General features: G+C 36.2%; 2 protein-coding genes across 2 annotated transcripts; one reads left to right on the forward strand and one right to left on the reverse strand.

Moving 5' to 3' along the window:
- Positions 1–1,231: 1,231 nt before the first annotated feature.
- LOC121429023 lies at positions 1,232–7,943 on the forward strand. The gene is made up of 7 exons (XM_041625919.1): positions 1,232–1,688; positions 3,516–3,663; positions 4,044–4,157; positions 4,591–4,713; positions 5,151–5,273; positions 5,717–5,839; positions 7,114–7,943. Exons 1-7 carry the CDS (start codon positions 1,232–1,234, stop codon positions 7,382–7,384), a joined length of 1,359 nt encoding a protein of 452 aa, XP_041481853.1. The 3' UTR covers positions 7,385–7,943.
- On the reverse strand, positions 7,226–18,569 carry LOC121428776 (putative nuclease HARBI1). Its single transcript, XM_041625598.1, has 6 exons — positions 18,460–18,569; positions 11,934–12,036; positions 10,957–11,140; positions 9,004–9,152; positions 7,951–8,299; positions 7,226–7,315 (listed from the first exon to the last, which is right to left on the reverse strand). Exons 1-5 carry the CDS (start codon positions 18,476–18,478, stop codon positions 7,951–7,953), a joined length of 804 nt encoding a protein of 267 aa, XP_041481532.1. The 5' UTR covers positions 18,479–18,569; the 3' UTR covers positions 7,226–7,315.
- Between the last annotated feature and the right edge of the window lie 41 nt (positions 18,570–18,610).

Consider the following 18,610-nt stretch of genomic DNA (forward strand, 5'->3'; position numbering starts at 1 on the left):
GAATTACGAACCTTCGGAAATACGAACCTTCGGAATAACCGAACCTTCGGAATTACGAAGCTTCGGAATTACGAATGTATGCGCCATTAAAAGTCCATTCTTAGTCAATCAGTTAGCCAGGTCTTGATCATGATTATAAAAAAAATGCTCAGGATGATAATTTCTCATGTTGGAACTCGCGCTTTGCGCGAGTATTGTTCTAGGCATTGAAAAATTCTGGCTACGCCAGTACAAAATTACTGTTTTGTGAAATTGGCAAAACTTGAAAATGTCATAACTTTAATTTATATCCATTTTTGATGAAATATTTAGTGTTAATTCTTTTAACTCCGTATCTCGTCATATCAACCTTTTCCTGGGATGGAAATGGCCTTTATATAAGTGAGTATGCTGCGCTCACTTTTCTTTCTACATAAAAAGGAAATAGATGTGTTCAGTGGGGTAATGATCAACAAAGAAATGAGGGGGTGGCGTAAAAGTAAGATTTACTTTTGCATCAAAGTTGCGAGCTAGCAAAAAAAATTCAACATTTTCACTACAAGAATAAAGTTTTTTGATAGATTTTGACAGAATATTCAGAAAAATATCATGGTTCATCCTCTTTTTCGATTTCTTTTCTTCCCCCCCCCCCATCCCCATCTGTACGCCAGTGGGTGTGTTTTACAAGAAACATGTGTAAAAGATAAACGTAAACTGGACACTCGAGTAGAGGTCTGCTATGAAATTGAAAATTTGCACTTCGTAAAGGTGAATGTTTTGATAATCGGTGGCAAACTGAACTTTAAAAAAATGTTAACTCATTCCACAAAAAAAATCAAATTATTAATGCAAATAGTTGATTGATTCGAGCATTGTGTACACTGGCCCGTATTCTGAAGTCAGGTGTAACTTAAACCTCGGTCTAAGTTAAACTAGAGTCTAACTAAACCATACTTAGACCGCGAGTTCAGTCTAACTCCAGTTTTGCGCGATTTGCGTTTCTGAAACTCCGTTTTAGTTAAACCCCGGGTTTAAGTGTTGTCCAACTTACACCGGCGGTCTAAAGTTAGACCGCCGGTTTAAGTTGGTGGTCGTAGTGGTAGTAGATTACTGCGCATGTGTAATTGAAGCAGAAATTTGGTCTGCTTCTATTGCACATGCGCAGTAAATACAGGCTCCGTTGAATTGTGATTATCTTCTGCTGCTAGTGCTAGTGCTACATACTCGAGATATTTCCGAATACAAGCTAACCATGGAGGAAAGTCAAAGTCACAAAAAGGCTAGGAAAAGAAATTGGGACAGTTCTGAAAAAACACTGCTCGTTCACCTCGTTGGTGATAAGATAGATATAATAGAAAAGAAGAGAAACGATTTCCAGGCCAACTCGGCAAAAATCAGAGCATGGGAGGAAATCTTTGGTGAATTTCGGGCACGGTATGGTGAGAGAAGGAGCTTGAAGGAAATAAGAGACCAATGGAAAAGAATAAAGCTCGCGGGGAAGGCTGAGTGGGCAGACTTCTCAAAAAAGAGGAGGATGACGGGAGGAGGAGAGCCACCTCATCAGCCCTCTGACCTCTCCGTCCTTGTTCGGGACATGGTCCCGAACGAATTCTCGCAGATCCTCAACGAGTATGATGACGATGCAGGCATTGCTCGTCAAAACGACGATGCAGTGTCTGCATTCGAGTACTTGGCGGGGATCTTGCCTGGTTTGGAGACCCCAGTAAATTTGAGCTCTAACCGGTAATTACCTGATTTAATGTTCTATAGATCTAGTAACGTGAGAAATGATCAAAGAATTGCATAATTTTTAATTTTAGCTTCTCCACTCCAGCAACAGACGAAAAGTGCGCAGATCGCCAGCGCAGACGGTTTTTTATATCGATATCCTAAACGATCGCTTATACGATTTAGTCCTGTTCAGCACTGCACTCCGTCCCAGCTCCTGATCCTATACGAGTTTAGATCTTAATTTAGATCTGTTACATACGGCTTGTAATTTGTATACAACGCCAGCGCTAACAATATCTTTCAAAATTGTCTGCTTACCTGCAAAATCCTTCTTCATCATTATGTTAAAGTCAATCGTGTCTTTGGTCCAATGACTGGACCCATTAAAGATTCGACCGGGACCGGTATCTGTAACGCTAGACAAACAAATAAAAAAATTCCACGATTCGACGTATACCGTATATGGGAAAAAAATGTTGCGTCGATATGATATGGGCTCGCTCGCTTTGATGCGATGCGCGTATCGTAGCTTGCGAATTGATCGGCCGGCCGTACTTATATTAAGCAGCATTGTCGATCGTTTCGCACCGCGCGCGCGCTACTCGACCAGGAGCTGGGTGGGGGCATAATCACCCCTCATTTAAATAAAAATAAATAGGCCCTATTGAAATTAATGAAACAATTTATTTCACCAATGCTTCCTACTTGTGCTTCGGACTATTTCATTGAATTACGAAAGCCTAAATATAATAATGTTCAAGATCAAGCACATAGGGGAGGACTTTTGGGGCATGGTATAGCGGGTAGTCGAAGGGGGGGGGTGCCAAACAAAGGAAGGGAAGAGAGGGGGAAATATAAAAGAAAAAAGAAAGGGAAAAGAAGAAACAGAAAAAAAGAGAAAGAGAAAAAAGGAGGAAATTAAAAAAAGAGGAGGGAGGGGAAAAAAGTGCATATGATTGAATACAAGAGCTGGGGTGCCAGATTTGAGGCACCTATTTCATATTTGACCTGGAGGCGCCAAATTTGACCTTTTGGGGCGCCAATTTGGCGCATGTTCAGGGGGAGCCAAATTTATATTTGACCTTTAGGGCGCTTATTAATATTGAATCAGGGAAGGGGGGGGGGGCTCAATCCATATGCTTGCACCAATTTACTACTTTTTTTAAAAAAATTGGCCTACAGGGCCTTTCATCTGGACATGCACTTTTTACCTCCACACCTAGGGCTGCGTCTAGGACGTTTGTATCCATGGACAGCGCTAAATCTGTGTCCCTCTCTCAGCCTCATGAAGATCAGTTAGCCCCCCCCCCTAAAAAAAATAGATAAAATTAAAAAAAAAGAGAAAAAGCAAGAGGAAAAATTGGTATAGGGTGTCTAACTTGCACCCCCCCCCTCTGTGCTTAAAGTATCGAGAAAGGCATATAAGAACCACCTGCCCCTCCCCCCCCCCCCCCCCCGATTGAAAAATTTGTAATCCTGTCCAATTATCAACGCCACCTTTGATGTTTTAAGAAAATAATGACAAACAAGGATGTTTTGGGGAAGTGGGGGGGGGGGATCGTTCTTATTGAGAAGAAAAAGAAATCACCCTTCATCTCACTTTATGACAACAAATGATGTTCATGATATAAACTATGGCAACTAATCCCTCCTAAAATCATGCATTATTACAAGGCAGATCCAGAACTGATGTACCCCCCCCCCTCACTCACATAAAACTTCTCATGTGCCCTGTGTTATTTTGATTGAAATTTTCTAATGCTTAATTATCATGTATTATTATTTGAGTATTTAAATTCATTCAGCTCTCTTAACACAGCATAATGTTAAATCTTGCAGAAGTGAGCCAACTCTGTCCACAACCACAGATGCTACCAGTATCCACCCCTCTATCACCTCTGCCAGCTCTCATGCCCTTCACAGTGCCTGTATTGAGGTCACTCCTGAAAAACGGTATTTTTCGATTCCAATATCTAATTTAATTTCCATTTCACAACTATATTTCTTGTATTTTTAAGTAAAACTTTTCCGATATATGATATGCATATCTATATAACATATGTAATAGCATAAATTTACATAAATACAAATAAACCAACATCAAGATAATATCATGTTTATATTTTAACATTCATTGCAATAAATAGAAGGACCAAAATAATAAACTTTACAATTGGTTTTTTTCAATAAAGCACAGTCATTTTAAATTTCTTTACCCATGTTCTTACATGTTTAATATTAAAATAATTATGATGCGTAATTGTCATGTTGTATTATTTGAGTTTTTGAATTCATCTAACTTTCTTAACACAGTACTATCTTGATTCTTGCAGAAGTGAGCCAACTCTGTCCACAATCACAGATGCTACCAGTATCCACCCCTCTATCACCTCTGCCAGGTCTCATGCCTTTCACAGTAGCAGTATTGAAGTCACTCCTGGAAAACGGTATTTTTCAATTCCAATTTCTAATTCTACTCTCTCTCTTTAAATGATTTATACGAATTATGGTATAAATAATTCAAAAAATTTGAAAGATGATATTTCATGTATATCATATGATATATATATATATATATTGCATAATATAAATACACAAATATAAGTATAGATTTAAATATAGCAACCACATAATAGAAAAATATGTTATACATGTATATTAAGCTTTCATTGCACCTATGGAATAACTCACAGACTAAAGATACTTTACAATTTGTTCTTTTAAACACAGAACATCTTTCTAGATTTCATTTCAACTTTTTGCTATAATCATTTGATTTGAATACATTTTTCAAGCTTAAGTATAATGACATTAAATTGTCATATTTCATTATTTGAGTATTTGAATTCATTTAACACAGCACAATGTTAAATCTTGCAGAAGTGACTTGGTTCAGCCAACACTGTCCACAATCACAGATGCTACCAGTATCCACCCCTCTATTACCTCTGCCAGGTCTCATGCCTTTCACAGTAGCTGTATTGAGGTCACTCCTGGAAAAAGGTATTTTTCAATTGCAATTTCAAATTCTACTCTCTCTTTTCAAATGATTTATACGAATTATGGTATCAATAATTTAAAAAATTTGGAAGATAATATTTCATGTATATCATATGATATATATATATATATTGCATAATATAAATACACAAATATAAGTATAAATATAAATATAGCAACCTCATAATAGAAAAATATGTTATACGTGTATATTCAGCTTTCATTGCACCTATGGAATAACTCAGACTAACTATACTTTACAATTTGTTATTTAAAAAAAAAACATCTTTCTAGATTTCATTACAACTTTTTGCTATAATCATTTGATTTGAATACATTTTTCAAGCTTAAGTATAATGACATTAAATTGTCATATTTCATTATTTGAGTATTTGAATTCATTCAGCTCTCTTAACACAGCACAATGTTAAATCTTGCAGAAGTGACTTGGTTCAGCCAACACTGTCCACAATCACAGATGCTACCAGCATTCACTCCTCCATCACCTCTGCCAGCTCTAATGCCCTTCGCAGTACCGCGGTTGAGGTCACTCCTGAAAAACGGTATTTTTAAAGCAAATTTTTTGTCTTCTTTCGTTGTTCCTAATTTGCCTTAAAGCCCTCTACCTTTGTCTTTACGTCTATATGTGTATTATGACGGAATGAACCCACTGATAGACTTTGCCCTTTGGTAGGATGTAGACATATATATAAATATTACATATATGTGTAGAATTATGTACATAAAAATAGCAACCTCAAAATAGAAAAAAAAATATGTTTCACATGTATATTCAGCTTTCATTGCACCTATGGAATAACTTAGACTATACTTAACAACTTATTTTTTTAAATACAGATTATCTTTCTAGATTTCTTCACAACCTTTTGCTATAAAAATTTTTATACATGTTTGAAGCTTAAGTATGACAAATTGTCATATTTCATTATTTGAGTATTTGAATTCATTCAGCTCTCTTAACACAGCACAATGTTAAATCTTGCAGAAGTGACTTGGTTCAGCCAACACTGTCCACAATCACAGATGCTACTAGTATCCAACCCTCTATCACCTCTGCCAGCTATAATGTCCTTCACAGTACCTCTGTTGATGTCACTCCTGTAAAACGGTAATTTTCATTTCCAATTTCTAATTACATTTTCTACTATTCCTATAAGAAAAGATTTCTGATAGATACTATAATATAGATAAATATGAATATAGAAACATCAGGATACTAGAAAAATATTTGAATCTAACATACATTGCACTTATAGAAGAACTCACGGAATGCATTTTACAATTGATTCATTTAAAGAGAAATTCCAGTAGTTGCAGTAAACACTGATTTCATGAGAAAGTCTGTAAAACAAGGCTTAATTGTCAGTATATCATCGAGGATCTAGATATGGTACAGTTAAATTAACTGAACTTTGTGAAATCTTGAAATCTACGCTGAAAAATGTTCACACCGAAGATCCCCAACACAGGATAAGCGCACGTGGGACAATGTATAATTATTGCTTAGGGCGTCGGGCCCGACGCCCTACCCGAATCCCGTGCTTATTTGCTGATTTCTCAGCAATTACACAATTTCTTCCAGAATCCTTTGGCACATGCGTTTTATTTATACAAACAGACACTTTGGTGGTCATTTCATTGGATTCTGTACGAACTCATTTTGATATCGTTACCAAAACTAGCATTTACCTTTAAATACAGAACATCTTTCTAAATATCTTTACAGCTTTTTGCTATAATTATTTGATTACACGTTTAAAGTTCAAAGGGATACTCTGGGCTGAACATGATAAAATCTTAATTTAACATCAACAAATTACCTCTGGTCAAAAAAGATCAATAAAATATGAATTACAAAAAATACGGCAAACACTGAAAATCAAACCAAAAGAAACAAAAGTATTGAATTTGAAAGTTTGGCACTATTTGTTGAAAACAGTTACATGTTTTTCACTCGTGAATATGTATTAGGTAGTAAATTGATGTCATGTCCTTACTTTCGCTTTCCATATTTTATTACATGACATCATAGCTATTTCAATATTTTCAACCCTGTGTGTAAGAACAGGTCTCCGTTGCAACAAAAACATGTTCCTGCCAAAAAAACCCCAACAATTCGGCAATATTTACCTCATGCATCAAATCTGTAAAGGTAAAGCAGATCTCTTAATTTTCAGCCTTGAGTACACTTTAATCTTTTAAATATGAGGAGAGTGCAGTCATAATTTAGGATGGCATATAACACTCAAAATAAGATTTATTCATTATGTCAGAGTTGAAAACTTGTTCCAGTTCAAACATCAAACAATAAAATGAACATTTCCCATAGAGAAATTTAGAAATATGCAATAACAATTGATGGTTTGGCTTCATATTTCATAGGAATTCACAAACAAAGAGAAGGGTGTCAACTCCTGCAGCAACAACTTCATCACCCAGCCTTGAAGAAACCCTGAAATTACATGCTGAAGAGGAACATCGTCTGAAAATAGAGGAACATCGTCAGAGAATGAAGTTCCTTGAAGACGAACAGAGGATCAAACTTGGTTACCTCGAGGAACAGCAAAAGGTCAAGATGGAGATACTACAAATGAAGAAGAAAGTGCAGCAAAGGAAACTAGATCTCATTCAAAACCAGCAAGATACTAATTAAATATTTGTCATGGGAAAGCATTTATTGTTCATCTGCCATGACCATGTTTTCTCATTTTGATGTTAATATTGCTACCTTGAAACAAATTCTTCGACCTAAAACACACTCAATGATATTACAATCTGAGTGAACTCTGTTGTACCTAATCTACCCTATACTCACTGGATTTTGGACTGGTGTCACAACTTATGGTTGACAAGGATATATAGTATGTTAACGGAATATTCCGCAAAATTGACAAGTTCCATAGCACATCTACTGCTACTATTGTTATGAGAGTAATGTCAAGCTTTGTGCAGAGCACATTCAGACAAGGAAATTACAATCTTGAGTGAACTCTGTTGTACCTAATCTACCCGATACTCACTGGATTTGGATTGGTGACATAAGGTATGGTTGACAAGGATATACAGTATGTTAACGGATGTTCCGCAAAATTGACAAGTTCCATAGCACATCTACTGCTACTATTGTTATGAGAGTAATGTTAAGCATTATGCAGAGCACATTCAGACAAGTATTCTTCATTCAATTGAATATCATTTGATAAAGTGGACTAAGCGTACTTAGACAAAATTATCTTGAATGATCCGTTGTCTTCTGAGGTGACCAGCCACATTAGCCATGCCTGGAGGAGGAAGTTGGTCACCTGGAACTTGGATTCCATCTGGACCTGCAATCTCCGGTTCGTTACGCAAAATTGACAAGTTCCATAAAACACCTACTGCTACAATTGTTATAAGGGTTGTATCGAGCTTCAAGCGAAGCTCATTCATGCAGGGAAACCTTCTCTTCATCATTCCAAATGTTCGTTCAATTATATTGCGGCCTCTGACTTGAGCTCTATTATATCTGATTTCTCCCCTTCCAGCTGGATTTTGAATCGGCGTCATAAGATATGGCTGACAAGGATATCTGAAACAAAATCAAATGATTTCAAAATCTTTATAGAAATATTGAACTATGCATTTCATACCTAAAAGTTAAATTGAAAATTGCCATTAAGTAAAACTTTTATTTTAATACATGATATCACAGCCAAAAATGACATAAAGGTATAACTAGAAATGAACACCCTTTAGCAATACAAAATGTTCAATTGCTAATCTTTCCTGTGATTTCATCATAGAAGTTACAAAACATGGTTCTTCCATACTTGAGGTTTTAAATAAAAAAGACAACAGTACACACATATTTTATTTTGATCAGGCACTTTGAATTGGTGTAGGTAATTTACTCTTTTTTATTTTAACATGGTTACAATACTTTACAAAAAATGGTTCACTTTTTCTGCAGCTTGTACCCTGTACCATCTCCACCTATTTAAAACCAATAAGGTTACAACATCATTTCCGTTTTGTGTAATACTATATTAATTAACTGGTTTAGCTGCAACCTTCTTGGAAATTTATAATCCTCGCAATTTTGCAAACTCAACACATCTTTGGTGAGGAATTATTAGGTGCAATTCCAAAGCTTTATCAATAATATGCTTCTCGAGGTTCCTGAGCCAAACCATAGCCATATATGTGGAAACTGGAACGAAATAAATTGTTGTTGTATGATGACATGCTAATAAAGTATGTGTACTAATATTATGCAAACGATTCAACACTTACCCACTGTCGCCAAGAAGCCATTTTTCTTCATGACTTTCTCGTTCAAGATTTTCTTTCAGTTGGCATTCTCTAAATATTCTGGAATCATGAGTTCCTCCTGGCCACCTAGCAACGAGGTTGATTAGCAGTCCATTGTGATTGCATACTGCCTAAAATATTAGAGAAAATTAAATGAATGAAAATAAAATAAACAGGAAATACTAACAAGCAAACACCTGGAAATCAAAGAAATGACACCCAAGTACTTAAAGGGATGGTCGAGGCTGGAGATATTTATATTCTCAATAAAAATCACAAAACAGTATGCTGAAAATTTCATCAAAATCGGATAACAAATAACGAAGTTATTGATTTTTTTAAGATTTTCATTATTTTGGTGAAACAGTTCTATGCATGTCTTTTGAATATTCATTAGGTGGGCTGATGGTGTCATATTGCCACTTGTTCTTTTGTATTTTGTTATATGAAATTAGGTTTATTCAAACATTTTCTGCCAAGAACTAAAACAATTGGATTGACAACTGATTAAGTGCATTAGTTATTTATTGCCTTAACTTATTTCATCATAATGGAGACACATCATATATTAAACAATTAAATATTTATGATTTCATAAGAAAAAGGAAAGTGGGGATGTGACATCATTAGCCCACTCAATGAATATTCACGACGATGTGCGAATAATTGTTTTCACAAAATATTGATAAACTTTTAATCCATTAACTTCATTTATTTGTTATCCAATTTTGATGAAATTTTCAGCACTTTGCTCTGTGCATTTTACTCTATTTAGATATCAATATTTTCAGCCCCGATCATCCCTTTATACCAATGAAAAGATGTAAAGTGCTAGACATGTGTTCTTTTTCGAAGATTTGAATATGATTTGTTTTTTAAGTTCATCTGGAATGGGGGTAGAGACAGAGTTCAGAGAAAGATTATGTGTAATGATTATACTGAATCTGGATTAAAAATGATTGATCCTGTAGCATTTGCAAATGCACAGAAGATGGTGTGGGTGAAAAATATTTTAGATATAAACTATGTTGCCCCTTAGAAACATATTGAACTTCATATTTTAGTCAAACTTAATGCTCATGTTTTTTGTAGAATTCTTATGCTCCAGAATCAAATGTTAACTTACTGGGTAATATACAACTAGCCGAATCTCTTCGTGTTTGGTATTTTTAAAGAGAAAAAGCTACAGAAGAGTTTTATGGCCATAAGTTTTATGATTGACATGTAAGTGCTTGTCAATGTCAATGGTTTAACAGGTTGATTTGTTCAAAATCTAAATCATACTACTTTTTAAAAATCTTGGTTTGATAAAAACATTATCACTTTATCAGATATTATTTGATTTTGTTTGTATATCTGCTGCTTGTTCAGCTCTTTTTATGTTGTATTTCTTGAAAAGCTTTTGCAAATCAGACAAATTGTTTGTAAATTTTGTGATTTGATCATGATTGCCTAATAAACATATAATTATATTATACAAAGTGCTAGACATGTGAAGCATTCATCCTGACATGCATTTCAATAATTGCACCTTTTTGAAACAAATTATAATAAAGGCTTCAAATGATTTCCTACATTTGCTAGAACTCCCTCTTGTCTTTGAAACACAATGAAATGTGTTTGCAGTACAAACAATGGCACAGGTTGGATTTACATTAAGAAAGGGTATTCCTGTTTCAATGATTAATGATTGATTACTTGGCAAATTTCTATAGTTCACAAGTCAATCACATTTACAATGAAACATCTATTTTATAGAAGACATTTCCATTTTTTTGTAATTCATCTCTTTTATAGATAGTAAAAAAAAAAAATTCTTCCATTCATGAAATTAATCCAAACCAGGACTGGGGACCATTAGAGAGGTGTGAGCTGCTCCCCTCATATCAAATCTTGCAATTTTGCTGTCTAAGGGTACAAATGCAAGCAATGTACCTGGACGTTGACAGAGAACCTCCCTTTTCGGTTGATAAATCTCTGTGCATTTTCTCCACCAGGGCATCTGATAGGCACATGGGTGCAGTCAATAGCACCAACTACACCTGGAAAATCACAGTATTGGAAAAATTCTTCTTGAGTACGTGCCACCTGTTCAGGTGTATTCGGGAAGTGTATGTACCTGAGGGGAAAAAATGAAAATATTTATCAAAGAGTAATGATAACATTATCTACAACTAAAAAAAAGGAACTCGGTTAAATACAATTTCCACATTAGCACAAAATCTTCTGGAAAAATGATGTATTAAATTAAATTTCGCTTGGTCATTGACATTTGAAATTTATTTAACATTCACTCTTATCTTTGGACAAATGGGCAAATACAAAATACCTCAGATCGATGGCTGAATATATTAGGTTGACATCCATTATCAGTATCAATGAAAGAATTAATTAACAATGAGAAATCTCTGTGTTTGAGTGAGAAAGAATAATCCTTAATATTTTGCCACTTTTGTGACTTTGGTCACATGAAGGGTTGAGACCAGTCACCATTTCAGATTATCATTATGATGTATATAGCAGTATATTCTTTCTTTTTCTTTTTATAAAATTCATGTATCTATTATTGCCATTATCTTCAAATTCTTGGTTTCAAGTTGTACTTACACATACTCTTAAGTTGTACTTATTTCTTTCCATCATATAATTGGATTGTGTTTTAACAATTTATGTACAAGTAAATGTGAAATAAAATTTGAATCAATTCATAAACTTTACATACATTTATGAAATTCAGCCTTTTGGTTGCCATGTGTGTTTTTTTAATAAATACAATGTTACTTTAATGGTACTACATGTACTATAACATTTGAATTTAAAAATCATTCATTTCTCAGCAATTGGTGTTGAATAGGTAATTTAACAAATCTAACTAGACCATCAAAAGATAGGGGAAAAGTGCAATTCAATACCTTCTTCGCCATCGAGCAATTTCAGTTGACACTTGAACTATTATCCGTGACAAAGAACTCTGAGACAGGCCACACTCATCACCATGTAGTAATTGGAACGTGCCTGTTTCGAAATATGAAAACAATATCACTCATATTTGAAACTTTATAATGATTAAAAATTACATGCTAGTTTGTTTAAATTGGTGTTGTTCCTTGATGGGACGAGGGGTAATCCATGACCTTAAACTTGGCATCTTTTATTAAGAAATCCAACTTTGATGGCGCCCTCCTTGAAAATTACCTTTGACCTCATCATGTGACCTCCGACAGCAGCATACAATGCAGGTCGCCCAAATCCATCTACCGTTCAAGTTTGGTTGAAAAGTGACTTACGGTTGCGGAATTAGGTGTCATAAGAGAGTCTTGCATGTAAACTTTAACGTCAACCTGCATGTGGGTCAATCCACGTCAGATCAACCACTGCTTGTCACCCGACCCTCTTCGATTTTCTTTAAACTGTCTTCCACCAAATGTTGCACCAAGTGTCTCACGGAAAAATCTGTAATATTTTTCAGATTTTTACAGCCTCCCATAGCAACCAATGCGCACTTTTAAGAAATGATTTTTAATAAAATTGCCTACGTTTGATTGACTACTGCAACAAAGTTTGATTGGTTAGTCTTCATTTTTAAGTAAATTGGAAGAACTTTTTTGTCTGAACGTGCAGAGTATATTATACAACTCCGAAGGATGTTCTGTAATCTGATTGGTCCAAATCGGATCACATGATATTCAGCGAATTGCACTATTGCTGCCAAACGCACTATCCTGCACTCTGACATCATACCAAAAGTACTATCCTGCACTCTCACGTCAGAGTGCAGGTCTGATAGTGCGACGCTGAGGTCTGAATTATCTAGAATTATCTACAATTTATAGCATTTTGGGCAACTCAGTAACATGGGGGGTTGTATAAAACAATCAATGCATGCATTATTGTGCATAGAGGACCTAAATAATGAAATCTGTGCTCGACTCGCCAAATGGATACATGTATACCACACTCGGTCCTGCGAACCTCGGTGCAGTATATCCATTTGCTCTTCTTAATGTTATCTGATGACACATACATGCTTTTCAACACTTTTTAAATCGTCATATTAACTCAAAGATGAAGAGCCAAAAAGACAGTGATATCTTCTGTGATGATGGTCTGTTATTAGTATTAAAAGGACATATCTTCAGAAATACATGTAATATGTATTGTTGGTAATTACCTTGAAAACACACCTAAACTTCAATAACAAGGCAAAGGCGATTTTGTTTCTCGCCCACTTATGAAACTAACGAGAAATATCGTGATTCGCGAGGGCATGCAACAGAACTGTATCGAAACTTCATTGTAATATGACTGGGATGGAATAACACTTGTCTTAAGAGCCATGCACGTAAATTTTAATGTTGACCTGAAAATGACCTTTGAACTTATCATGCGACCTCCGACTGCAGCATACATGTAACATGCAGGTCCCCCAAGTCAATCTACCATCAAAGTTTGGTTGAAAAGCACCTTACGGTTGCGGAGTTAGGTAAGGTTGACCTGAAAATTACCTTTGACCTTAAAATCGTGTGACCTCCGACTACAAATTACATCATGATTCAGGAAGCGCGCCACAGGGGTAAAGATATCCTTGATTATAATGATGAAAGAACAAATTTGTGTGATTTTTTCTTCTCATATCACATCATGAGTAAATTCTGATTTTTGTTTGCTCTTTTTACATCGAATCTGAGCAGATGTTGGTAATAAATTTGTGTTTGATATCTTGTATTTTTTCTTGTTACCTGAACGCGGGGTTGAATGTCCATGGCGCTTTCCAATATTATGCTAGTTCATATCGTTACGCTCATCAAGTTATATCGATGCGCATCCGATCGTCGACAGCTCTAATCACGGCAAACCTTGCGCACGGGGACCTTGAGAACTAGCCGTCGACGACCACCCACAATACATTACACCTCATCATTTGATCGAAGGAGCGGACAAGATTGAAATTCAGCAAATCAGGCCCATATTTCTGTTAGAAAATATAGCAATTGTTCTCTGTGATTTTAGAGATAAATAAGGTTAACTTGGAATTTTTTCGCCTTGTTTTTGCAATATTGTTCTATGTATTGCTCTTTGAAATTGATTTGCGGAAGTCTTACGGAATGAAATTGTTTGCGAACGCAGTAATATGCGCATCCGGAATCATAATATAGTGTCTGGTGACTATACAGTGTGTATCAAAAAAAAGGTTACACTTACAAATCCTGTAAAATTATATTTGTAATATCCTGACGACTTTTCCACATTTTAGCATTACTACCGATCCATTTAATCAAACGATATAACTGTCAAAAAATATTTCCGCTTGAGTGGGCACCACTTACTTTTGAAAAGTTAGTGAAAATGATTTGCGCAGAACTTTGAAATAGTTATGCGAATAAAAGTAGACCTTAATCATGAAGAACATGTGGAATTTAGCTAGTATAATTGATTTGAAGATATTTTTTACCTTTTCAAACTTTTTTCCTTGCCAAAAACACTTCGAAGAGTGCATTGCGCCCAACCCCACTCCCCCACACACTGAGGCCATCATGACGATATTTGCTTTACACTGAGCTGTGATTTACATGAAATGGCTGAGGCTTGATTTTCATTTTGTTAATCATTGTCAAGCTTGGAAAAAGTGTGGAGGAACAAGCATTAAATGAAAAATAAAATGTAAACCCACTTTAAATGTTAAAAACTTAGTGAAAAATGCTTGATGTCTGATATAAACTTTTGTTCAGATTCAGTTATGTCCTCAGACCCAGCCGGCACAAAAAGGGTAAAGGTTGTGCTTACTAAGTGTTAAAATTTCAAATTTGGGCGGCAAAATTGTTACAAAATGCTTGAATGTATCCGTTTTATTTCAATTGTTCTAAAAGTGATAGGGAAATTTATGAGAAATCTTAAGCAGGGTTAAGTTTGATTTCGCCCTTTCCCCTTGACACAGCGTGAAAACAAGCATTTCTGCGCAAACAGATTTCTGCGAGCTTTACAAAAATGGACAGTGCTCACTCAAGTGTAATATTCTGTCAAAACTTTTACTTTCATTGGATAGATGAGACCCAAACCCATAGTTATGTGAAAAAATTACACACATGTTGTATATTTTTTAATTCCCAGGGCTTTTTCAAAGTGTAAACTTTTTTTTTATATGCACTGTACATTGTGACAATTTTTCAGGGTTTTTTGAGGTTCCAGTCTGTGCCTCGATGTCAGGATGCTGCCACCATGGCCACACGATAGACCTTCATCCATATCATTGTGGTAACTGCATAATTTCTGTTTTCAAAATTTTCTTTCCAAGTTTAATAGGAAAGACTTCCATATGTCCCCTCCACTAATTTTCAAAAATACTTCTCCAAAACCCCCTTCTTTTTTTCTCTTTTTTCTTCTTACTTCCAGTGGGAACTTGGACTCGAACCTCTCGCTGCAGATCGAAGCATCTCCAGTCTGTCGCCTTACTCACTGAGCTAGCAGGAATAGTTGAAAGCCATGGGTTTCATAACGTTTATCGTGTATTTGAGTTTTGTCAGACGTGTATCAATCAGATTTATTTACATCTGGGACCGACCTTTAACCCTATCTAGGCCGGGGGGGCCTCGGAGGCCCCCCCCTCAACGAATCGCGCAATATTTTCGCCGTGCGAAATTTTTTGAACGCGCCGCTCGCTGACTTTTTACTTTCAAGTCTTGCGCAACTTTTGAGACCAATTTTGCGTCACTCGGGTACGTGGTTCCGAAATTACGCAACATTGAGTAAGTGCATGTCAGACCGAAAATGGCTCAAAAACGTGATTTCGTGTACAAAGTCAATGCAAATTGTGTTTTCAACCAAAATTCATAAATGTATGATTATTTTTAGTTTTGCTAGTCTAAATGTATTCATTTTATGCTTTTTATGATCACAGAAGAGTCCCCAACAAATTTCATTGAAAAAACAATGAAAAACAAAAGGTCAAAAAAACAAAGAAATACATAAGAAATTGCAAAAAACAATATAATACATAAGAAAATGATTTGATATCACAATTTTTTTCATGTACACTTGCTAAGGACACCACAAAGAGTTTCTATACCAAAAATAAGTACATTTGGAGCTTTATTTAGGGAGTTAGAGGAAAAAGTATGATTTTGCATACTAATTACGCATAAATTAGCATAATCACTTAATAGCGATTCGCATGAAATAAATTACTATACAATCTTGTAGATTATGTACCAGGCAACCCACGTGCCAATTTTCGGCGCGATCCCAAAATACCCCGGCCTAGATAGGGTTAACGTCACCATCCGAAAGACGTGACCAGGGTTCGAAGCTCTGCATCAATTTGTAACTTCCAACTTAGCTTGGATTACAGGCGCACGCCACAACAACCAATATTACGAGTCTACTCTTCAAGAGAATTGGCCTATTGGGTATTTATTTTTCTGACTAAATAAACCGATGCCATTGGGAATAACACACACTCAAATTTTTGAAGGAATAAAGCCATATTTCGGTATACACGATATCCAACTTTTCCTTCTTAAATCTCTTGGATATATGTTGTAGATAATTCTTGATAAACCTTCTCCAATTTTTTTTGCAATTTTAGTGGAGGGGACATATATGGAAGTCTTGCCCAAAGGGATTGTGACCACAAAATAACCTACATCGGCTACAATTTAGTCCAGTGAGTTTGTGTATTTAAGCACGGTGAGCACTAGACCAAAAGCTTCGGTCTCTGTTATGTTAGTTGTTCAGCTGAACTTCATTGGCTTCACTCACCAAATACATAGACCGAAGTTAAACCGTCGTCTGTACGAGGGCTCAATGGCCACGGCTAATTTCTTGTTTTTCTCCTCAATACCGTGATATTTTACACAAACTGTGCATTCATATGCACTTTTAGGTGATAATGTTTAAGTAACGACAGTTTCTTACCCTAAATTCCCACTTTGAAACTGGCATTCAGAGGATTGTCTCTAAAAGTTGACACTTGCGACTTGGAGAGTGGGCAGCCATCTTGGTAATGAATCATTCATGAAAAAGTGGCCGGCGAAAGTTAGACTCCGCCCTATGACCTTTACGTCACACATATACAGTGCCCGGGCGAGCAAACGTTGAAAAGGAAAAGAAAATTAATATTCATAAGCCTGACGTAAAAGAGATGATCTGATTGGCCAACGGTTTCGATAAGCAGTTGACCCGGAAGTTCATCCCACCTCATATGTTTGTGTACATTATCGACTTCGGAGGAACGAGTGAATTGGGAGCTACACGACAGCCGAGGAAAGTCACTGTTTTTGTTCCTTTTCAATTGAGTTTTCACCACTTAAATGCCAATCAAAGCCAAGAGGAAATAACAAGCTGCATTTTGGTAAGCTTCTTTTTATATATAATAATGCATTAATGAAAAAAATCGATGAGCCCCGCCGGGGGGATTTTGCGTTGTACCTCCCCTAATGGCGGGGACACGCTAGCAAGCAGTCTGTCGACGAGGAGAAATTAAAAAAATAAAAAAATGTTAAAAAACTCCTCGAAACAGACGGCTCCCAGCTGTCTAGGTGAGCACCAGGGGCCGATTGCACGAAATGGTCTTTCTAAGCCAAGGACCATCTTTCGTGTCGCCCATCTTTTATGATACGCTATATATAAGCGGGGTGTTTCTGAAATTTACGATAAAGTCTAAGATTCGTTAGCTTGCTTTTATTTAAATCAAATTTTATACAATTTCATGATATATCAGTTTTTTTTTAATCACATCATTTTATAAACAAATATTTTGTTTATTTTAAATACGAATGAAATATATATGTTTGCAGATGATTTATTTGAATTGCGTTTCACACATCACGTGGCGCATCATTAAAAGATGGGCGACACGAAAGACGGTCCTTGCAAAGACCCTTTCGTGCAATCGGCCCCTGGGCTCCGGCCGGAGCTCCCTGCCTGGCCCCCGGCTGGTTAGCAGGATGGTAATACTGCCACTGGCGGTGCACTGAGGCTGAGCATTGAACCAGTGCGTACGGTACGACAACGATAACCCTGGCCTGGGACTGGGTTAAATAAAAATAAATGCCATGCATGCAGACAAAAACTTCACGACAGCGACATACCTAAAAAGCTCAATTTAGTTATCATCATCATCACCACTTAGAATTCTAACACTTAAACTTACAATGACAACTACAGGAACAGCTATTTGCGTGGCATTCGATCCTAAAAAAAGTTCCCAAACCCTCGACCCTCGTGGCTGACTTGCTATCATCGATGATCAGCTGTTCAGATCAGCTGATTATCGATCACAAGCAGAGAGCGCGCTATACACTGCAGGGCGAGTCATTTTGAGCGATGATCATGATTGATAGGCCTACCACTTTTCTACAATAATTCCAAGTTGGGTAAAAGCATGTAAATAAACGATGTTAGATCTAATGTTCAAAAGAATGTAAATGCTGATCGACTTACCGACTGCGTAAAAACGCATTGCGGTGAGAACTTGAAGGTGCACTGGCACCGCATTAGTGCGACTTGTGTGTCTCTCCAAAGCTGGCGTTAGTTCTTCAATAATGTGTAACGCACTTTGCTTAGTGAAGCGATACCGCTGCAGAAAATCGTT

This window comes from Lytechinus variegatus, chromosome 15 (genome assembly GCF_018143015.1).
Source record: "Lytechinus variegatus isolate NC3 chromosome 15, Lvar_3.0, whole genome shotgun sequence".
Taxonomy (NCBI): Eukaryota; Metazoa; Echinodermata; class Echinoidea; order Temnopleuroida; family Toxopneustidae; genus Lytechinus; species Lytechinus variegatus.

Bases quoted from the DNA above. Each gene is read 5' to 3' on its own strand.
- LOC121429023 (XM_041625919.1), top strand. From the start codon at position 1,232: ATGGAGGAAAGTCAAAGTCACAAAAAGGCTAGGAAAAGAAATTGGGAC. The intron at 1,689-3,515 runs GTTTGGAGACCC...AAATTCATTCAG, and splicing joins CTTGGCGGGGATCTTGCCTG to CTCTCTTAACACAGCATAAT. The intron at 5,274-5,716 runs GTATTTTTAAAG...TAAATCTTGCAG, and splicing joins GAGGTCACTCCTGAAAAACG to AAGTGACTTGGTTCAGCCAA.
- LOC121428776 (XM_041625598.1), bottom strand. The intron at 11,141-11,933 runs GTATTGAATTGC...TTTTCCCCTCAG, and splicing joins ATTGCTCGATGGCGAAGAAG to GTACATACACTTCCCGAATA. The intron at 9,153-10,956 runs GTACATTGCTTG...CTAATATTTTAG, and splicing joins GGTTCTCTGTCAACGTCCAG to GCAGTATGCAATCACAATGG.